At 43.2% G+C, this 23987-nt stretch overlaps 1 protein-coding gene across 1 annotated transcript in view; it reads right to left on the reverse strand.

Annotated features, from left to right (window-relative positions):
* DOCK2 (dedicator of cytokinesis 2) overlaps positions 1 to 23987 on the reverse strand; it is a 1347187-nt gene that overhangs the window by 1264378 nt on the left and 58822 nt on the right. The window contains exon 3 of the mRNA XM_077266018.1: positions 2931 to 2971. Within this exon, the coding sequence (XP_077122133.1) occupies positions 2931 to 2971 (41 nt within the window). The remainder of the gene's footprint in view (positions 1 to 2930; positions 2972 to 23987) is intronic.

Here is a 23987-nt window from a genome sequence, read left to right on the forward strand (position 1 = left end):
CAGTCTCAGGTCTTTTGCAGACTCCAACAGGATTTCTTCAAGAATGGTCCTGTATTTGGCTCCATCCATCTTCCCATCAATTTTAACCATCTTCCCTGTCCCTGCTGAAGAAAAGCAGGCCCAAACCATGATGCTGTCACAACCATGTTTGACAGTGTGGATGATGTGTTCAGGGTGATGAGCTGTGTTGCCTTTATGCCAAACATATCGTTTGGCATTGTTGCCAAAAAGTTCGATTTTGATTTCATCTGTCCAAAGCACATTCTTCCACATATTTGGTATGTCTCCCAGGTGGCTTGCTGCAAGGTTTAAGCAACACTTTTTATGGATATCTTTGAGAAATGGCTTTCTTCTTGCCACTCTTCCAAAAAGGACAGATTTGTGCAGTGTACAATTGATTGTTGTCCTATGGACAGACTGTCCCACCTCAGCTGTAGATTTCTGCAGTTCATCCAGAGTGATCATGGGCCTCTTGGCTCCATTTCTCATCAGTATTCTCCTTGTTTGAGATGAAACTTCAGAGGGACGGACAGGTCTTGGTAGATTTGCAGTGGTATGATACTCCTTCCATTTCAATATGATCGCTTGCACAGTGCTCCTTGGGATGTTTAAAGTTTTGGAAATCATTTTGTATCCAAATCCAGCTTTAAACTTCTCCACAACAGTATCACGGACCTGCCTGTTGTGTTCCTTGGTCTTCCTGATGCTCTCTGTCCTTCAAACAGAACCTTGAGACTATCACAGAGCAGATGCATTTATAGAGACTTGATTACACACCGGTGGATTATATTTATCATCATTAGGCATTTAGGACAACATTGGATCATTCAGAGATCCACAATGAACTTCTGCAGTGAGTTTGCTGCACTGAAAGTAAAGGGGCCGAATAATATTGCACGCCCCACTTTTCAGTTTTTGAATCTCCACAAAAATGTAAAATGACCAATAAATTTTGTTCAACTTCACAATTGAGTTCCACTTGTTGTTGATTCTTCACCAAAAATTCACATTTGGTATCTTTATGTTTGAAGCATGATATGTGGGAAAAGGTTGAAAAGTTTCAGAGGGCCGAATACTTTCGCAAGGCACTGTAAGTAAGATAAATAAATTAGAGCTGCCATCAGCAGATCTTGGTATGTATTTAAAGTACATTCAGTGAGGCAAAACTTTCCTTAGACAACACTATAACCTCATTAATTGCATGCCAATGAATTTAAGTGCATGTAATTCTGCATGTGACACAATACTGAATAGATCAAGAGGTTTTAAAAATATTGTTTTAGTTCATTATTAGCATATCATTAATATTTCCATCTTTCCATGATTTTCATAATTCCACAATTTTATTTCTTTAATTTTCAAATTAAAAGTCGAGGAGGATACTTTTTTAAATCCTCAGTCAAAATTCTACGTGAATTACAGGGATTGTCCAGTTTTGGCATTTTGGACCTCAAATTGTGTACAATACCTAAAACAACATATTCAATTTTCCTTGGATCTATTGCTGCTCTCCCGGAGAATTTCACTGAGTTGAATTTGAACTGCGGTCAACTCGCCTATGAGGTCACCGCAGTTAATTGGCCTGGCTGGGAATGCAGCCTCAGTGAACCACAGTAACCTCTATGACGTCACCGCTGCTCACTGATGCTGTGGTCCCAGCAGCCCATTAATCAGTGGTTCCCAGCCTCGACAGACACATCTTGGCACTGTCCAGGTTGAAAACAAGTAATTGACAGACATGGATTAAGACATGGGACAGAACTTCAGACAGGTGAAGGATATTGTTGATTTTTATTTCTGTTTGATTACAGGAGATGAGGGATTCAAAGGAATGGGTGCTAGGTGATTATAACTGTTTGTTTTTTTGAATAAAAGGAAAAGTGTGTATTTTTTATTTCAAATATATGACTTTATTGTTTCTGTGTGTTTATTTAAAATATACCTATTAGATTAGTAATGGATAGGTGTCTTACAGATGCCTCTCCATAACGACATCAACCTCACTTGCCACCGCTACAATACAAGAGGGCAGAGCCAGGCAAAGCGCCACAATTGGCGCATCTAATAGATGTGCCTTTTCTGGGCAGCTGCTGGCTGCTATTTTTATGCGGGGGGTGGGAATATCCATTGCCTCTTCCCAGATTGAGAATACCAGCCCCAGCTGTCTGCTTTAGCAAGGCTGATTGCCAAAAATGGGGGGACCCAATGCCATTTTTTTTTTTTTTTAATTATTTATTTTTATTTTTTGTAATTATTTATTTAGAGTGCTCTGTGATGAATACTCCCATCAACTGATCCTGCTCTCACTCTCATTAGCAGCATAAGTAGTTGGCTGATGGGTGCAGTAGTTCCATCAGCTGACACCAGTGACTGGAGGTAAACTTTATACATCTGATCACAGCTGCAGACACATGCTGTCATTTGACAGTCTAGGAACCATTGCTGTCTAACCGGCAGTAATGATTTTACAGCCTATCAGAAGTATTGTTTGCAGCAGTGTCATGCACATGACAGTGCGACATACAACCCCGTGTTCGGGCGGCCAAACCCAAACAACAACAAGGACTTCCTGGTGAAGTCCATGTTCGGTGTCCATGCCCGAACAGTAGGTGTTCTGTACGGATGCAGAACTTTACTGTTCAGATTCGCCCATCCATAATAGTGTCTTCATCGTGCCAGCAGAATGCTGGGTCTTAGACTCACAGGCGTAGACTGATCCACCATTCTATTCAATAGTATCTGTATCCTGTGGATGCAATTTTTGTAGATGACAAGCGGGGGGAGGGCTCACTTAAAAGTGGCACCAACACCCTTCCACCCCCCACAATTTATGGGCCCTATAGCAGCTGCATGATCAGCCACAATATACATTACACAACTTTTAGGAGAGTGGTAAATCAAATGAAATATTGAAAATAATTTAATCTTACCACATGTAATCTCTGTTTAACCAGATATCCTCTGTACCAGCCTAAAAATTAAAACAACACACATTATAATTATAGTGGAAATTTGAAGTGCAATCACGTTCATCTGCTTAATATATTTGAGGGTTAATTTGTTTTGCAAAACTTTGGGGTATATATATATTAAACCATTAACACACACTACATTTTTCATACATAATACATGTACAGTGGGGAAAAAAAGTATTTAGTCAGCTACCAATTGTGCAAATTCTCCCACTTAAAAAGATAAGTGAAGCCTGTAATTGTCATCATAAGTAGACCACAACTATGAGAGTAAAAATTGAGAAAACAAATCCAGAAAATCACCTTGTCTGATATGGCAAGATTTATTTAGCATACTATGGTGTAATATAAGTATTTGGTCACCTAAAAACATGCAAGATTTCAGCCTCTCACAGACCTGTAACTTCTTCTTTAAGAGGCTCTTCTGTCCTCCACTCATTACCAGTAGTAATGGCACCTATTTGAACTTGTTATCAGTATAAAAGACACCTGTCCACAACCTCAAACAGTCACACTTCAAACTGCACTATGGTGAAGACCAAAGAGGTGTCGAAAGACACCAGAAACAAAATTGTAGCCCTGCACCAGGCTGGGAAGACTGAATCTGCATTAGGCAAGCAGCTTGGTGTGATTAAATCAACTGTGGGATCAGTAATAAGAAAATGGAAGATATACAAGACCACTGATAATCTCCCTCGATCTGGGGCTCCACAAAAGATCTCACCCCGTGGGGTCAAAACGATCACAAGGACGGTGAGGAAAAATCCCAGAACCACATGTGGGGACCTAGTGAATGACCTGCATAGAGCTGGAACCACTGTAACAAAGGCTACCATCAGTAACACACTACGCCGCCAGGGACTCAGATCCTGCAGTGCCAGACATGTCCCTCTGCTTAAGCCAATACAAGTCCAAGCCATCTGAAGTTTGCTATAGAGCATTTGGACTATCCAGAAGAGTATTGGGAGAATATCATATGGTCTTATGAAACCAAAGTAGAACTGTTTGATAGAAAAAAAAAAACTCGTAATGTTTGGAGGAGACAGAATGCTGAGTTGCATCCAAAGACTTTCAGAAAACGTTTGACCTCTGTCATTGCCAACAAAGGATTATATAACAAAATATTGAGATTAACTTTTGCTAATAACCAAATTTTTATTTTCCATCATAATTTGCAAAATAAATCTTGCCAAATCAGACAAGATGATTTTCTTGATTTGTTTTCTCATTTTGACTCTCATAGTTGTGGTCTACCTATGATTTCAATTACAGACCTCTCTTATCTTTTTAAGTGGGAGAACTTGCACAATTGGTGGCTGACTAAATACTTTTTTCCCCACTGTATATTTATATATTTGTGGAATTGAATATATAACTCTGAGCAAAGTGAGAAACAAAAATACATAAAAGCTGCAAATCAATAATATTCTTTAAAGTGAATTTTAATTATTTCTTTATTTGTTATTTGAATCGAAAATAAAAAAATTATTTAGCATAGAAATATTGATTCTATTAACGATGCAGTCAACTTTCATTTTTTCACTTTTTGCTGTTTTTTCGAGCCATCTAACTTTCTTTTTTGTAAACTAATCATATTATGGCTTGTTTATTGCAGGACAAGTTGAAGATTTTACTGACACCATCCATTTTATCATATAATGTACTGAAAAATAGTAAAAATATTCTATGTGGGGTGAAATGGTGAAAAAAAATTTCCACAATATTATGGTTCCATTGTTACAGCATTAATGTTAAATTATACAGCAACATAATTCTCCAAGTTAGTATCATTACTGCAATACCAGACACGCATAGCTTTTTTGCTATTTCAGTGGCTTAAAAATTCTTAACTTTGAGGAAAAAAAATATTTGTTGAATTTTTTTCCGAGACCCATAACACTTTTAGCTATAGAGTTTTTTTTTTCTTCACAGTAATAGATTTATTGGTATAATTTTGGTGTATACACTAGGTTATGATCACTTTTTGTAGAGGTGATATACACACGTGGTCAAAATTGTTGGTACCCCTCGTTTAATGACAGAAAAACCCACAATGGTCAGAGAAATAACTTGAATCTGACAAAAGTAATAATAAATAAAAGATCTATGAAAATGAACAAATGAACGTCAAACATTGCTTTTCAACCATGCTTACACAGAATAAAAAAATAAATAAAACTCATGAAATAGGCCAGGACAGAAATGATGGTACCCTTAACTTAATATTTTGTTGCACAACTTTTGAGGCAACCACTGCAATCAAACGATTCCTGTAACTGTCAATGAGACTTCTGCACCTCTCGACAGGTATTTTGGCCCAATCCTCAAGAGCAAACTGCTCCATTTGTCTCATGTTTGAAGGTTGCCTTTTCAGACAGCATGTTTAACCCCTTTACCCCCAAGGGTGGTTTGCACGTTAATGACCAGGCTAATTTTTACAATTCTGACCACTGTCCCTTTATGAGGTTATGACTCTGGAATGCTTCAATGGATCCTGATGATTCTGACACTGATTTCTCGAGACATATTGTTCTTCATGACAGTGGTGAAATTTCTTTGATATTACCTGCGTTTATTTGTGAAAAAAATGGAAATTTGGCAAAGATTTTGAAAATTTTGCAATTTTCCAACTTTGAATTTGTATGCCCTTAAATCATAGAGATATGTCACACTAAATACTTAATAAGTAACATTTCCCACATATCTACTTTACATCAGCACAATTTTGGAACTAAATTTTTTTTGGTTAGGGTGTTATAAGGGTTAAAAGTTGACCAGCAATTTCTCATTTTTACAACACCATTTTTTTAGGGACCACATCACGTTTGAAGTCACTTTGAGGGGTCTATATGATAGAAAATACCCAAGTGTGACACCATTCTAAAAACTACAACCCTCAAGGTGCTCAAAATCACATTCAAGAAGTTTCCTGTGCTTCACTGGAATTTTTGGAATGTTTAAAAAAAAAAAAGAACATTTAACTTTTTTTCACAAAAAATTTACTTCTGATCCAATTTGTTTTATTTTACCAAGGGTAACAGGGGAAATTGGACCCCAAAAGTTGTTGTACAATTTGTCCTGAGTACGCTGATACCCCATATGTGGGGGTAAACCACTGTTTGGGTGCATGGCAGAGCTTGGAAAGGAAGGAGCGCCGTTTCACTTTTCAATGCAAAATTGACTGGAATTGAGTTAGGATGTCATGTCGCATTTGGAGAGCCCCTGATGTGCCTAAACATTGAAACCCCCCACAAGTTACACCATTTTGGAAACTAGACCCCCTAAGGAACTTATCTAGATGTGTGATGAGCACTTTGACCCACCGAGTGCTTCACAGAAGTTTATAATGCAGAGCCATAAAAATAAAAGATCATACTTTTTCACAAAAATGATATTTCGCCCCCATTTTTTTTATTTTCCCAAGAGTAACAAAAGAAATTGGACTGCAAAAGTTGTTGTGAAATTTGTCCTGAGTATGTTGATACCCTATATGTGGGGGTAAGCTACCGTTTGGGCACATGGCAGAGCTCGGAAGGGAAGGAGCGCCATTTGACTTTTCAATGGAAAATTGACTAGAATTGAGATGGGATGCCATGTCACGTTTGGAGAGCCTCTGATGTGCCTAAACATTGAATCCCCCCACAAGTGACACCATTTTGGAAAGTAGACCCCTTAAGGAACTTATCTAGATGTGTGGTGAGCACTTTGACCCACTAACTGCTTCACAGAAGTTTATAATGTAGAGCCATAAAAATAAAAAAACTGATTTTTTCACTAAAATGATATTTTCACCCCAATTTTTTATTTTCCAAGGGTAACAGAATAAATTGGACCCCAAAAGTTGCTGTAAAATTTGTGTTTAGTACGCTGATACCCCATATGTGGGGGTAAATCACTGATTGGGCGCATGGCAGAGCTCGGAAGGGAAGGAGTGGCGTTTGACTTTTCAATGCAAAATTGACTGGAATTGAGATAGGACACCATGTCACGTTTGGAGAGCCCCTGATGTGCCTAAACATTGAAACCCACCACAAGTGACACCATTTTGGAAAGAAGACCCCCTAAGGAACTTATCTAGATGTGTTGTGAGAACTTTGAAACTCCAAGTGTTTCACTACAGTTTTTAACGCAGAGCCGTGAAAATAAAAAAAAATATTTTTCCACGAAAATTCTGTTTTAGCCCCCAGTTTTGTATTTTCCCAAAGGTAACAGGAGATATTGGACCCCACACATTGTTTTCCAATTTGTCCTGAGTATGCTGATGCCCTATATGTGGGGGAACCACTGTTTGGGTGCATGGCAGAGCTCGGAAGGGAAGGAGCGCCATTTGGATTGCAGACTTGGATGGATTGGTCTGCAGGCGTCACGTTGCATTTGCAGAGCCCCTGATGTACCTAAACAATATAAACCCCCCACATGTGACCCCATATTGGAAACTAGACCCCACCAAGGAACTTATCTAGATGTGTTGTGAGAACTTTGCACCCCCAATTGTTTTACTACAGTTTGTAACGCAGAGCCGTGAAAATAAAAAATCATTTTTTTTCCCCAAAAATGACTTTTTAGCCCCCAATATTTTTTATTTTAGCAAGGGTAAACGTTGTTGTCCAATTTGTCCTGAGTACGTGGATACCCCATATGTGGGGGGAACCACATGGCGCATGGCAGAGGTCAGAAGGGAAGGAGCTCCGTTTGGAATGCAGACTTAGATGGAATGCTCTGCATGCATCACTGTTGTGAACTCTGTTTTTGGGCTCCCTCTTGTAGTCACAAGTGGTACTGTGTGAGTGCTGTCTTTGGGCTCCCTCTGGTGGCTCTTTGTGTCTTTCTGCAGGTCTGAGGTGGATCAGCTGTCTCGTTATCTGTTAGCTGGTTTCCTATTTAGCTCACCTGGACTTTCAGTGTTTGCCTGCTGTCGATGTATTCAGTACTATCTTGATCCTCCTGAATTCCTTTGCTATCAGTCTCTCCAAGAGAAGCTAAGTTTTCTGTTTGGTTATTTTTTGCTCATCAGTGTTCAATATGTTTCTTGGTTATTTATTTGTCCTTGTCCAGCTTGCTAATATGTGATTTCCTTGCTTGCTGGTAGCTCTAGGGGGCTGAGTTTCTCCCCTCACACCGTTAGTTGGTGTGGGGGTTCTTGTATTCTCAGCGTGGATATTTTGTATAGGGTTTTTTACTGACCGCACAGTTCCCTGCCTGTCTTCTGCTATCTAGTATTAGTGGGCCTCATTTGCTGAATCTGTTTTCATTTCTACGTTTTGTATTTTCCCCTTACCTCACCGTTAATATTTGTTGGGGGCTTCCTATATCTTTGGGGTCATTTCTCTGAGGCAAGTGAGGTCTTACTTTCTCTATAGGGGTTGCAAGTTTCTCAGGCTGCGTCGAGACGTCCAGGAATTTAGGCACGTTCACAGGCTACCTTCAGTGTGTTTGGTCAGGATCAGGTTTTGCGGTCAGTCCAGTTACCACCTCCCTAGAGCTCGTTCTATGTTCAGTAACTTAGCTAGTTCATTCTGTGATCCTCAGCCACTAAGGATCATAACACATCACATTGCGTTTGCAGAGCCCCTGATGTACCTAAACAGAAGAAACCCCCCACAAGTGACCTCATATTGGAAACTAGACCCCCCAAGGATTTTATCTAGATGTGTTGTGAGAACTTTGAAAACCGAAGTGTTTCACTACAGTTTATAATGCAAAGCCGTGAAAATATGAAAATATTTTTTTTCCACAGAAATTATTTTTTAGCCCCCAGTTTTACATTTTACCAAGGGTAACAGGAGAAATTGGACACCAAAAGTTGTTGTCCAATTTGTCCCGAGTACGCTGATACTCATATGTGGGGGAGAACCACCATTTGGGCACATGGCAGAGCTCGGAAGGGAAGGAGCACTGTTTAGAATGCAGGCTTAGATGGATTGGTCTGCAGGCGTCACGTTGCATTTGCAGAGCGCCTGATGTACCTAAACAATATAAACCCCCCACATGTGACCCCATATTGGAAACTAGACCCCACCAAGGAACTTATCTAAATGTGTTGTGAGAACTTTGAGCCCCCAAGTGTTTCACTACAGTTTATAACACAGAGCCGTGAAAATAAAAAATATTTTATTTTTTCCACAAAAATTATTTTTTAGCCCCTGGTTTGTATCATCCCAAGGGTAACAGGGGAAAATTTGACCCCAATAGTTGTTCTACAATTTGTCCTGACTACGCTAATACCCCATATGTTGTGGTAAACCCCTGTTTGGGCGCACAGGAGAGCTCGGAAGGGAAGGAGCACTGTTTTACTTTTTCAACGCAGAATTGGCTGGAATTGAGAACGGACGCCATGTCGCGTTTGGAGAGCCCCTGATGTGCCTAAACAGTGGAAACCCCCCAATTCTAACTGAAACCCTAACTCAAACAAACCCCTAACCCTCATTCCAACCATAAACCTAACCACACCCCTAACCCTAATCCCAACCCTAATCGCAACCGTAAATGTAATCCAAACCCTAACTTTAGCCCCAGCCCTAAACCTAACTTTAGCCCCAACCCTAACTTTAGCCCAAAACCTAGCCCTAACTTTAGCCCCAACCCTAACCTTAACCCCAACCATAACCCTAACTTTAGCCCCAACCCTAACCTAACCCCAACCCTAACTTTAGCCCCAACCCTAACCCTAACTTTTGCCCCAACCCTAACCCTAACTTATTATTTTTCCCTAACTAAGGGGGTGATGAAGGGGGTTTTTATTAACTTTTATAGCAGGTTTTTAGTGGATTTTTATGATTGGCAGCTGTCACACACAAAGACGCTTTTTATTGCAAAAAATAGTTTTTGCATCTCCACATTTTGGGAGCTATAATTTTTCCATATTTTGGTCTACAGAGTCATGTGAGGTCTTGTTTTTTGTAGGACGAATTTACCTTTTTTTGGCACCATTTTCGTGCAAGTGATATTTTTTGATCACTTTTTATTCAGATTTTTGTGAGGTAGAATGAACAGAAACCAGCTATTCATGAATTTCTTTTGGGGGGCGCTTATACCATTCCACGTTTGGTAAAAACTGATAAAGCAGTTTTATTCTTCGGGTCAGAATGATTACAGCGATACCTCGTTTTTATCTTTTTCAATCTTTTGGCGCTTTTATATGATAAAAACTATTTTATATAAAAAATAATTATTTTTGCATCGCTTTATCCTGAGGATTATAACTTTTTTATTTTTTCGTTGATGACGCTGTATGGCAGCTCGTTTTTGCTGGACAAGATGACGTTTTTCAGCGGTACCATGGTAATTTATATCAGTCTTTTTGATTGCGTGTTATTCCACTTTTTGTTTGGCGGTATGATAATAAAGCGTTGTTTTTCTTTTTTTTTTACGGTGTTCACTGAAGGGGTTAACTAGTGGGACAGTTTTATAGGTCGGGTCATTACAGATGCGGCTATACTAAATATGTGTACTGTTATTGTTTTTTTTATTATTTACTGTAGATAAAGAAATATATTTATTGGAACAATTTTTTTTTTACTATTTAGGAATTTATTTTTTTTTACACATGTAAATATTCTTTTTTTCAGTTTTTTTTACATTGCCCCGGGGGGGCACATCACAGTAAAGTGACAGATCGCTGATCTGACACTTTGCAATGCAATGTGTCAGATCAGCGATCACACAGGCACTGCAGGGAGGCTTCTCGGCGCCTGCTCTGAGCAGGTGCTTGAAAGCCACCTCCCTGCAGGACAGAAAAGGCCCCCTGCAGCCATTTTGGATCTGGGCCTGCAGGAAGGAGGAGGTAGCAGACCCTCGGAGCAACGCAATCACATTGCCTTGCTCCGGGGGTCTCAGGGAAGCATGCAGAGAGCTTCCCTATGCCGCCAGAACGCTGCGATCATCTTTGATCGCAATGTGCTGGGGGTTAATGTGCCAGGAGTGGTCTGTGCCGGATGTCCGCTGCAATAGTCAGCTGACACCCAGCTGCGATCGGCCACGCTCCCCCCCGTGAGTTCGGCTGATCGCGTTAGACGTACTATCCCATCGGTGGTCATACGGGATAGTACATCTAATGTCAGAAAGGGGTTAAGCTTTTTCTAAAGATGCTCAGTAGGATTTAGGTCAGGGCTCATAGAAGGCCACTTCAGAATAGTCCAATGTTTTCCTCTTAGCCATTCTTGGGTGTTTTTAGCTGTGTGTTTTGGGTCAATATCCCATTGCAAGACCCATGATCTGCGACTGACTCCAAGCTTTCTGTCACTGGACAGCACATTTCTCACTAGATTCCCTTGATAGTCTTGAGATTTCATTGTACTCTGCACAGATTCTAGACTCCCTGTGCCAGATGCAGCAAAGCAGCTCCAGAACATAACAGAGCCTCCTCCATGTTTCACAGTAGGGACAGTGTTCTTTTCTTGATATGCTTAATTTTTCCGTCCGTGAACATAGAGCCGATGTGCCTTGCCAAAAACTTGCCATACTACATTCTCCCAGAAGCTTTGTGGCTTGTCCACATGTAGTTTGGCAAATTCTAGTCTGGCTTTTTTATGATTTTTTTTTCAACAATGGTGTCGTCTCACATGAAGTCCACTTTGGCTCATACAATGACGGATGGTGCGATCTGACACTGATGTTCCTTGAGTTTGAAATTCACCTTTAATCTATTTAGAAGTTTTCCTGGGCACTTTTGTTACCATTCTTATTATCCTTCTCTTTGTTTTGTCTTCAGTTTTCCTCCTGCAGCCACGTCTAGGGAGGTTGGCTATAGTCCCATGGATCTTAAATTTCTGAATAATATGTGCAACTGTAGTCAAAGGAACATCAAGCTGCTTGGAGATGGTCTTATAACTTTTACCTTTAACATGTTTGTCTATCATTTTTTTTATAATCTCCTGAGACAACTCTTTCCTTCGCTTCCTCTGGCCCATGTTGAGTGTGATACACACCATGTCACCAAACAGCACAGTGAGTATCTGTAGCCCTATATACAGGCCCACTCATTGATTCCAAGATTGTAGAAACCTGTGATGCTAGTTAGTGGACACACCTTGATTTAACAAGTCCATTTTGTCACATTATTTTCAGGGGTACCATCATTTCTGTCCAGGCCTATTTCATGAGCTTTATTTATTTATTTTTCTTATTCTGTAGAAGCATGGTTGAAAAGCAGTGTCTGACTTTCATTTGTTCATTTTCATAGATTTTTTATTTATTATTACTTTTGTCAGATTCAAGTTACTTCTGTGACCATTGTGGGTTTTTCTGTCATTAAACAGGGGTACCAACAGTTATGATCAAGTTTGTAGTCATCACTAAAGGTCAGTTTTGGCATTTCAATTTTTTATTTTGTTAAAACACCTCCTGTTCATGACAAACAATTTCTTATAAAGGGTGCAGTTGAACCTTATGTAACCAGGGCTAACTGAAAAGTACTAACCATCCAGAAATTATTGGGAAGTCCATACATATAGGGCACATTTGTAAGCTGTCCATAAACAAGTATGACTGTAATAATGATCACTATTTAACAATTCACAGCGAATGCTGCTAATATTTTCATATCAGTATTATGAGCTGCTGAACTCTATCTTAAATGAATCTAATAGATTTATTATGTTTTTCCAATATGTTTTATGAAAGAAATTACATTTGCATAACATATTGTAGCAATTCATCCGCTACGGGTCTAGGGGACACTCGCTTAGGTGCGGCGGATGACACTCAGGAGACACGTTTCCTTAAAAGTTCACAGGGTTTATTGCTCCATAAACCACATTGCAACAGGAACAACAGGTAAACAGTCTTACATCAGACAGATTAATCCTCAATGTCCATAGTAGAGCTCCGCTCTCTCAGGTCTGTGGACACACAGACTGTGCTATCCCCACGTGGAACCGTCCAACACACAGGCCACTCTGCAGTGTCCAGCCAGGACACATGGAAGTGTGTCCACCCTGACACACACCCACACACTCCCTCCCTCCATGTGCTACACACACCTCCTTACATAGGTGTAACCACACCCAGGTACCTGTCACATGGCTAGTCAGGTGAGTGTGACATCACCACCGGTCCTTACACACAAAACCATCTTACATGTTCAGACACGCCTCTTTGGGTGGGTCCGTAGGTGACTGAACCCACCCATCTCGCCAATCACCTGGAAGCCTTCCCAACGTAAACAAATCCCTCAGCAGCAGATCTGCTTGAGCAAAACATACCCAGGCCTCCATCACAGGGCCACCCACCTCTGCGATACATACCGTCCATCAATCACATGACCAGTCGCTATGCCACATATCCCCCCCCTCTGCCTAAAGCCGTGGGGCTTGGCACTTTCTATTACCTGACCAGAGATCCTTCTCTGTCGTCCCTGACAGTCAAACCATCTGTCAAAGTCAGGGCCTCTTACTGAACCCTTTCGTCGGCATTTATCAACCATTTCCGTCACACCCTTTGATAAAGATGACCCCTTGTCATCTCGTCTCAGTCGGATTTGGGCAACATGGTCAATCTGGCGTCGCAATCCCCTTGCACCCATACAACCTGTCTGGACTGACTCTTTGTCAACACGACCGCTACCGGGTCTCCCACGTAAGTCACTCAGGGTAGCTACACTCTTAGCTGTGACATCAGTTGTGGACAGCATCACTAACTGATTAGTTTCTGGGGACCAATTCACCTTACATGCTCCCACAGCCTTCTTGAACTCTTCATGCATAGACTCCCTGGCACAGGCCTCTCTCAGGTCTTCAGGTACGTCTATCATACATTTGAACAAGGAACTCTCCTTCTCTTCAGCTGTCATTAGACACCCATCTTGTTCAGCTTTCAGAGCCAACTTCCTCTGAACATCACCAGCTTCCAGACGTTTGGCCAGGATAGACACCTGCCGCTCCACCTTCTCCCAGGCTGCTTTATACATTGACTGGCTTTCTTTCAGGCGACCTCTGAGCTCTGCCACCTCTTTCTCTAAGGCACTAACACGACACTCAGCGGCCTGTCTCCGAAGTTCCTCTTGCTTCAAACGGGTATCTACAGCCTCTTGGACCATGCTTAGCTAGCTCCCTCCATCCTCTGGATTGGCTGAGCTTTCATCATGCAAGGTGGTACCTAATTCAGGCCCCACTCCTTTGGTGGCCCCCTCCAGCTCTTCACAAGGTGCAACTGGTACCACTTCTTTGCATCCTTTACGTCTCCGGCGACGGGAGGACTGTTCCTTCTGGTGGGGCTCTTCTTTACTGTACTCCCTTACTTCCTCAGAGTCACAGTCACCAGCATAGTCTGTGTCATACCCCACAGTATGGAGAACCCCCAAGTCATACTCTTTCCGGGTGTCAGCTCCACATGTTTTATCTACCACATCACTAACAGTCATATTGTGGCACACATCAGGTGACGTCATGTCCGTAAGTTGGGACCCTCCACCATTTTCCTTGGTCACGCCTGACTTAGGACTGTCAACTATAGGGGGTGCATTCTCTGCATTAACTTTCACACACAATAACCCATTTGCTCGGGACAACAGTCCGACTGAATCACGCTTTTGGGATGCTCCGCCTCCTTTTGGGAAACCACCATCCCGCGGGACTCCACCCCCTTTTGGGCAACTACTACTTTTTGGGTTACCGCCCTCCTTTCGGGACTCCACCCCTTTTTTTGGAAACCACCATTCGGCGGAACTCCACCCCTTTTTGGGCAACTACTACCTTTTGGGTTACCACCCCCTTTTGGGACTCCACCCCTTTTTTTGGAAACCACCATTCGGCAGAACTCCACCCTTTTTAGACACTGGCGTTTTCCGGGTTACCGCCCCCTTTAGGGACACCACCCCCTTTAGGGTTACCACCCCTTTTTGGGCAATTACTCCCTTTTGGGATACCACCCCCTTTTGGGTCACTGCCCACTTTTATGGACACCACCCCTTTTAGGGACACCCCTCGTGGACTCCCCACAGCACTCACAAGCCCCAAAAGCTCCACATCATATATCTCTTTAGGTCGGCACTGGCCCTTTAAGAGTCTGCACAACCTGGAGCACAATTATTATTTATTTTTTTTAAATCCTTCACCAGCTCCTGCTGGCACTGCTACAGCTCCTGCTGCAGTCCCAAATCACTGGCACCTCCGGGTGCTGATCATAAACGGCTGCTGCCGCCACTGCAGCTCCTGCTGCAGCGGAACCTCTTGCTGCAACCGCACTGCACGGCTCAACCGCAGACTTCGTGGACCTGCCGATCCACAGCAAGCCGCTTGTCACCTTCGTGGACCGGCCAATCCACAGCAAACTTCGTAACCCCGCCGAGTTACCGCCAGACGCCTTCAGTCTTCGTGGCCCCGCCGACCCACAGCAAGTTGATCGAAGATGAAAAAAAAAAAAGAAATACATGGACTCGCCGGTCCACAGCAAGCACCTGCACATGTGCTTTATAGAAAAACACAGTCTCTCACTGACCCCGGTCAGAACAACACAGACTCAGGTCTGTTACACACACGGCTTTACAGCCCAAACACAATTTTTCACTGATCCCCACCAGCATAAAACACGGTTTTCAGACCGTTACACACCCGGCTTTACAGCCCAAACACAATTTCTCACTGATCCCGACCAGCATAATACACGGTTTTCAGACCGTTACCCGTTGGCAACTTTTACGGGTTCCTGGACACCCCTCGGCCTCAGAGGTGCCCAGACGCAATGTCTCTCTTTTCCTTCCACTGACCCCGGTCAGTAGACCATGGATCTCCATCCGTTACCTGTAAATGCCACACAGGTTCCCGGATCCCTCTTCTCCTCAGAGGTATCCCATAAACAGCAGTTCTCACTGACCCCGGTCAGTATTTACTCACGGTTGTCAAGACCATCCACTCCTCTGGCTCAGACCAGCCAGCGCTGCAACCTGTGTTCCTTGGATCGTTGCCCGCATTCGAAACCCCAATTGTAGCATTTCACCCGCTACTAGTGTTGAGCGATACCGTCCGATACTTGAAAGTATCGGATATCGCCGATACCGATATCCGATACCAATACAAGTCAATGGGACACCAAGTATCGGAAGGTATCCTGATGGTTCCCAGGGTCTGAAGGAGAGGAAACTCTCCTTCAGGCCCTGGGATCCATATTACTGTGTAAAATAAAGAATTAAAATAAAAAATATTGATATACTCACCTCTCCGGAGGCCCCTGGACATCACCGCTGGTAACCGGCAGCCTTCTTTGCTTAAAATGAGCGTGTTTAGGGCCTTCCATGACGTCACGGCTTCTGATTGGTCGCGTGCCGCTCATGTGACCGCCACGCGACCAATCACAAGCCGTGACGTCATTCTCAGGTCCTAAATTCCTAGAATGAGGAGTTTAGGGCCTGAGAATGACGTCACGGCTTGTGATTGGTCGCGTGGCGGTCACATGACCGCCACGTGACCAATCAGAAGCCGTGATGTCATGGAAGGCCCTAAACGCGCTCATTTTAAGCAAAGAAGGCTGCCGGTTACCAGCGGTGATGTCCAGGGTCCTCCGGAGAGGTGAGTATATCAATTTTTTTTATTTTAATTCTTTATTTTACACAGTAATATGGATCCGATACCGATTCCCGATACCACAAAAGTATCCGATCTCGGTATCAGAATTCCGATACCGCAAGTATCGTCCGACACCCGATACTTGCTGTATCGGAATACTCAACACTACCTGCTACGGGTCTAGGGGACACTAGCTTAGGTGTGGCAGATGACACTCAGGAGACACGTTTCCTTAAAAGTTCACAGGGTTTATTGCTCCATAAACCACATTGCAACAGTAACAACAGGTAAACAGTCTTACATCAGACAGATTAATCCTCAATGTGCATAGTAGAGCTCCACTCTCTCAGGTCTGTGGGCACACAAACTGTGCTATGTCCAGCACGTAGGCTCTCCAGCCTAAATGGTCTCTGTGTGTTGTTCAGGACATCTGTCCCCACGTGGAACCATCCAACACACAGGCCACTCTGCAGTGTCCAGCCAGGACACATGGAAGTGTGTCCACCCTGACACACACCCACACACTCACTCCATGTGCTACACACACCTCCTTACATAGGTGTAACCACACCCAGGTACCTGTCACATGGCTAGTCAGGTGAGCGTGACATCACCACAGGTCCTTACACACAAAACCATCTTACGTGTTGAGACACGCCTCTTTGGGTGGGTCCGTAGGTGACTGAACCCACTCATCTCGCCAATCACCTGGAATCCTTCCCAACGTAAACAAATCCCTCAGCAGTAGATCTGCTTGAGCAAAACATACCCAGGCCTCCATCACAGGGCCACCCACCTCTGCGATTCATACCGTCCATCAGTCACATGTCCCGTCGCTAAGCCACAATATATATAAATATATATATATATATAGAGAGAGAGAGAGAGAGAGAGAGAGAGAGAGAGCCATGCGAAAGTATTCAGCCCCCTGGAACTTTTCAACCTTTTCCCACATAACATGCTTCAAAAATAAAGATACCAAATATGAATTTTTGGTGAAGAATCAGCAACAAGCGGAACACAATTGTGATGGTGAAGTACATTTATTGGTTATTTTACTATTTTGTGGAAATTCAAAAACTGAAAAGTGGGGCGTGCAATATTATTCGGCCCCTTTACTTTCAGTGCAGCAAACTCATTCCAGAAGTTCATTCTGGATCTCTGAATGATCCAATGTTGTCCTAAATGCCTAATGATTAGTGTTGAGCGCTACCTTCCAATATTTGAAAGTATCGGTATCGGATTGGATCGGCCGATATCCCAAAAATATCGGATATCGCCGATACCGATACCCGATACCAATACAAGTCAATGGGACACAAATATCGGAAGATATCCTGGATGGTCCCAGGGTCTGAAGGAGAGGAAACTCTCCTTCAGGCCCTGGGATCCATATTCATGTAAAAAATAAAGAATTAAAATAAAAAATATGGATATACTCACCCTCGGACGGGCCCTGGCTCTCACCGCTGCAAGCGTCTGCCTCCGTTCCTAAGAATGCAGTGAGTGAAGGACCTTCGATGACGTCGCGGTCACATGACCGGTCACATGAGCAGTCATGCGACCAATCACAAGACCGCGACGTCATCACAGGTCCTACACTCACTGCAATCTTAGGAACGGAGGCAGACGCTTGCAGCGGTGACAGCCAGGGCCCGTCCGAGGGTGAGTATATCCATATTTTTTTTTTTTAATTCTTTATTTTTTACATGAATATGGATCCCAGGGCCTGAAGGAGAGTTTCCTCTCCTCCAGACCCTGGGAACCATACACTGGGAAGTTATAGGAACTTCCGATTTCCAATATCACAAAAATATCGGAACTCGGTATCGGAATTCCGATACAGCGAATATCGGCCGATACCCGATATTTGCAGTATCGGAATGCTTAACACTACTAATGATGATAAATATAATCCAGCTGTGTGTGATCAAGTCTCCGTATAAATGCACCTGCTCTATGATAGTCTTAGGGTTCTGTTTGAAGGACAGAGAGCATCATGAAGACCAAGGAACACAACAGGCAGGTCCATGAAACTGTTGTGGAGAAGTTTAAAGCTGGATTTGGATACAAAATGATTTCTAAAACTTTAAACATACCAAGGAGCACTGTGCAATTGATCATAATAAAATGGAAGGAGTATCATACCACTGCAAATCTACCAAGACCCAGCCGTCCCTCTAAACTTTCATTTCAAACAAGGAGAAGACTGATCAAAGATGCAGCCAAGAGGCCCATGATCACTCTGAATGAACTGCAGAGATCTACAGCTGAGGTGGGACAGTCTGTCCATAGGACAATAATCAGTCGCACACTGTACAAATCTGGCCTTTTTGGAAGAGTGGCAAGAAGAAAGCCATTTCTCAAAGAAATCCATAAAAAGTATTGTTTAAACTCTGCAACATGCCACCTGGGAAACACACCAAACATATGAAAGAAGGTGCTCTCGTCAGATGAAACTAAAATCAAATTTTTTGGCTATAATGCCAAAAGATATTTTTGGCATAAAGGCAACACAGCTCATCACCCTGAATACACCATCCCCACTGTCAAACATGATATGGTGGTGGCCAGGGCCGTATTTGCCACTAGGCACGTGAAAGCACGTGCCTAGGGCGGGGACAATGCAGGGGGCGGCACCTGAGCAAGGTTTTTTTTTATAAAAGCTGGGTCACCTCCCTCCTGACCCTGCCCCGCCCCCCCTCTCCCCCCCCCATGCCCGGCCACCTGCCTTCCACCTCCCACCCACCCTCCTTGAAGACTATACTCACCCTGCTCCAGCGATGCCTAGTCTCGGCTTCTGCAGCGCTCCTGAATGAGCGGTTACGTGGTAACGCTCATTAAGGTCATGAATATGCACATATTCATGACCTTAGTAAGCGGTATCACATGACCGCTCATGCAGGAAGAAGGTGCTGCGCCGGGAGTCGGGACAGAGCCAGAGGGATGTCGGCGCGGCCGCGCGGTGAGGAACAGGTAAGTGTGAGGGATGGAGGGACGGGGGAAAGGGGAGGGTTGGATGAAGGAGGACGTAAGCCGTGCCATTCAAGATGGGATCGGGGGGTGGGGTGGAGAGATGAGCCATGCATACAGGGGAGGGGAAGTATGAGCCATGCATACAGGAGGGGAAACATGAGTCATGCATACAGGGAAGGGGGGAGGGGGTGGGAGGAATATGAGCCATGCATACAGGAGGGGGAAATATGAGCCATGCATACAGGGGGGGATATGAGCCATGCATACAGGCGGGGAAATATGAGCCATGCATACAGGAGGAGGAAATATGAGCCATGCGTACGGGGGGGAATATGAACCATGCATACAGGAGGAGGAAATATGAGCCATGCATACGGGGGGGTATATGAGCCATGCATACAGGGGGGAAATATGAGCCATGCATACAGGAGGGGGAACTATGAGCCATGCATACAGGGGAGGAATATGAGCCATTCATACAGGAGGGGGGGAATATGAGCCATGCATACAGGAGGGGGGATATGAGCCATGCATACAGGGGGGGAAATATGAGCCATGCATACAGGAGGGGGAAATATGAGCCATGCATACAGGGGGGGATATGAGCCATGCCTACAGGGGAGGGGAAATATGAGCCATGCATACAGGGGGGGATATGAGCCATGCATACAGGAGGGGGAAATATGAGCCATGCATACAGGGGGGAATATGAGCCATGCATACAGGAGGGGGGATATGAGCCATGCATACAGGGGGGGATATGAGCCATGAATACAGGGGGAAATATGAGCCATGCATACAGGAGGGGAAATATGAGCCATTCATACAGGAGGGGGGGAATATGAGCCATGCATACAGGGGGGAATATGAGCCATGCATACAGGGGGGAAATATGAGCCATGCATACAGGAGGGGGAAATATGAGCCATGCATACAGGGGGGAATATGAGCCATGCATATGGGGGGGAATATGAGCCATGCATACAGGGGGGGAATAAGCCATGCATACAGGGGGGGAAATATGAGCCATGTATACAGGGGGGGGATATGAGCCATGCATACAGGGGGGTGAAATATAAGCCATGCATACAGGAGGGGGACTATGAGCCATGCATACAGGAGGGGGAATATGAGCCATGCATACAGGGGGGGAATATGAGCCATGCATACAAAAGGGGGGTCATTATACAGTATTAAGCATCATGTGGGATCATTATACAGTATGGAGAACTGTGTGGCCATTATACAGTATTGAGCATCATGTGTGGCCAATGGCCATTATACAGTATGGAGCATCATGTGTGGCCGTTATACAGTATGGAGCATCATGTGGGATAATTATACAGTATGTAGAACTGTGTGTGGCCATTATACAGTATGCAGCACTGTGTGGCCATTATACAGTATGGAGCATCATGTGTGGCCATTATACAGTATGGAGAACTGTGTGTGGCCATTATACAGTATGGAGCATCATGTGTGGTGGCCGTTATACAGTATTGAGCATCATGTGTGGCCATTATACAGTATTGAGCATCATGTGGGGCCATTATACAGTATGGAGCATCATGTGTGGTGGCCGTTATACAGTATTGAGCATCATGTGTGGCCATTATACAGTATTGAGCATCATGTGGGGCCATTATACAGTATGGAGCATCATGTGTGGCCATTATACAGTATGGAGCATCATGTGTGGCCATTATACAGTTTGGAGCACTGTGGCCATATTTTTTTTGTTTATAATTATTGTATATAAAACAGTGTGATCAGCAGTGCTAAATGGGTGTGGTTGGGACTTGGATATGGGAGTGACTAGTTGTGAAATTGGTGTGGTCAGAGGCGTGGCCTAAAATTTTCCGTGGCGCACTACACGCGGCAAACTTTATACCTCCTTCCCTTCTTCAAAAGTTGGGAGGTATGGTACCGCATTTGCCAGATCATGGCAAGTGCCGCAAATCCCATAGGGAATGAATGAGGCCGAACACAGTGTTGCCGTAAGTGATCCGTTACGCGGCAGATGCAGAAAAACTGCCCGATCCGCTGCAAAAGGCGACTTTCACATCAGCAATTCTTGCCAAAGTCACTGCCGATAGTGTCATACTCACCAATGGAGGAGGCAGCACTAAAAGTGCCTAGGGCAGCAGAAACTCTAAATAAGGCCCTGGTGGTGGCAGCATCATGGTTTGGGCCTGCTTTTTTCAGCAGGGACAGGGAAGATGGTTAAAATTGATGGGAAGATGGATGGAGCCAAATACAGGACCATTCTTGAAGAAAACCTGTTGGAGTCTGCAAAAGACCTGAGACTGGGACGGAGATTTGTCTTCCAACAAGACAATGATCCCAAACATAAAGCAAAATCTACAATGGAATGGTTCACAAATAAACATATCCAGGTGTTAGAATGACCAAGTCAAAGTCCAGACCTCAATCCAATCAAGAATCTGTGGAAAGAGCTGAAAACTGCTGCTCACAAGATATCTCCATCAAACCTCACTGAGCTCAAGCTGTTTGCCAAGGAAGAATGGGCAAGAATTTCAGTCTCTCGATGCACAAAACTGATAGAGACATACCACTTGCAGCTATAATCGCAGCAAAAGATGGCACAACAAAGTATTAAGTTAAAGGGGCCCAATAATATTGCACGCCCCAATTCTCAGTTTTTGAATTTCCACAAAAATGTAAAATAACCAATAAATTTCGTTCCACTTCACAATTGTGTTCCATTTGTTGTTGATTCTTCACCAAAAATTTACATTTGGTATCTTTATGTTTGAAGCATGATATGTGGGAAAAGGTTAAAAAGTTGCAGGGGGCTGAATACTTTCGCAAGGCACTGTTTATACAGTGGGTACGGAAAATATTCAGACACCTTTACATTTTTCACTTGTTTCATTGCAGCCATTTCGTAAATTCAAAAAAGTTTCTTTTTTAATAAACACGCTGCACCCCATCTTGACTAAAAAAAACAGAAATGTAGCAATTTTTGCAAATTTATTAGAAGAGAAAGACTGAAATATCACATAGTCACAAGTATTCAGATCTTTGCTTAGTATTGAGTAGTAGCTAGTACAGCCATGAGTCTTCTTTGGAATGATGCAACAAGTTTTTCACACCTGGATTAGGGGATCCTCTGCCATTCTTCCTTGCAGATCCTCTCCAATTCCATCAGGTTGGATGGTGAACGTTGGTGGACAGCCATTTCAGGTCTCTCCAGAAATGCTCAATAGTTTTAGGTGAGGGTTCTGGCTGGGCCAGTCAAGAATGGTCACAGAGTTGTTCTGAAGCCACTCCTTTGTTATTTTAGCTTTGTGCTTAGGGTGATTGTTTTGTTGAAAGAAGAACCCTCAGCCAAGTCTGAGGTCCTGAGCACTCTGGAGAAGGTTTTCTTTTCATCCAGGCTATCTTTGTCCCTGGCCGCATTCATATTTCCTTCAATGACAATCAGTCGTCCTGTCCCTGCAGCTGAAAAACACCCCAATTGCATGATGCTGCCACCATCATGTTTCACTGTTGGGATAGTATTGGGCAAGTGATGAACAGTGTCTGATTTTCTTCTCACATATCACTTTGAATTATCACCAAAAATGTCTATCTTTGCCTCATCAGACCAGAGAATCTTATTTCTCAGAGCCTGGGAGTCTTTCATGTGTATTTTTAGAAAATTCTATGAGAGCTTTCATATGTCTTGCATATGTCTTGAGAGGCTTCTATTGGGCCACTCTGCCATAAAGACCTAACTGGTGGAGGGCTGCATTGATAGCTGACTTTGTGGAATTTTATCCCAACTTCCTACTGCATCTCTGAAGCTCAGCCACAGTGATCTTGGCGTTCTTATTTACCTCACTCGCCAATGTTCTTCTCCCGCGATTGCTCAGTTTAGCTGGATGGCCAGGTCTGAGAAGACATTTGGTGATCCAAAACTTCTTACATTTAAGGATTATGGAGGCCACTGTGCTCTTAGGAACCTTGAGTACTGCAGAAGTTCTGTTGTAACCTTGGCCAGATCTGTGCTTTGCAACAATTCTGTCTCTGAGCTACTTGGCCAAATCTTTTGACCACATGATTCTCATTTGGTCTGACATGCATTTTGAACTGTGAAGTCTTATATAGACAAGTGTGTGCCTATCCAATTCAAGCCCTATCAGTTTAACTAAACACAGCTGGCCTCCAATGAAGGAGTAGAACATCTCAAGGAGGATCACAAGGAAATGGACAGCATGTGACTTAAATATGAGTTCTGAGCAAAGGGTCTGAATACTTATGACAATGTGATATTTCAGTTTTTCTTTTTTATTAAATTTGCAAAACTTTTTACATTTCTGTTTTTGATGCAGAGTGTACATTAATGAGAAAAAATGAAAATTTCTGAATTTACCATATGGCTGCAATGAAACAAAGAGTGAAAAATGTAAAGGGGTCTGAATACTTTCCATACCCACTGTATATACAGCTCTGGCAAAAATTAAGAGACCACTGCAAAATATTCAATTTGTATGATTTTTCTCTTTATAGGTATATTTTGAGTATAATGCAAATT

Source organism: Ranitomeya variabilis, chromosome 5 (genome assembly GCF_051348905.1).
Source record: "Ranitomeya variabilis isolate aRanVar5 chromosome 5, aRanVar5.hap1, whole genome shotgun sequence".
Lineage (NCBI taxonomy): Eukaryota > Metazoa > Chordata > Amphibia > Anura > Dendrobatidae > Ranitomeya > Ranitomeya variabilis.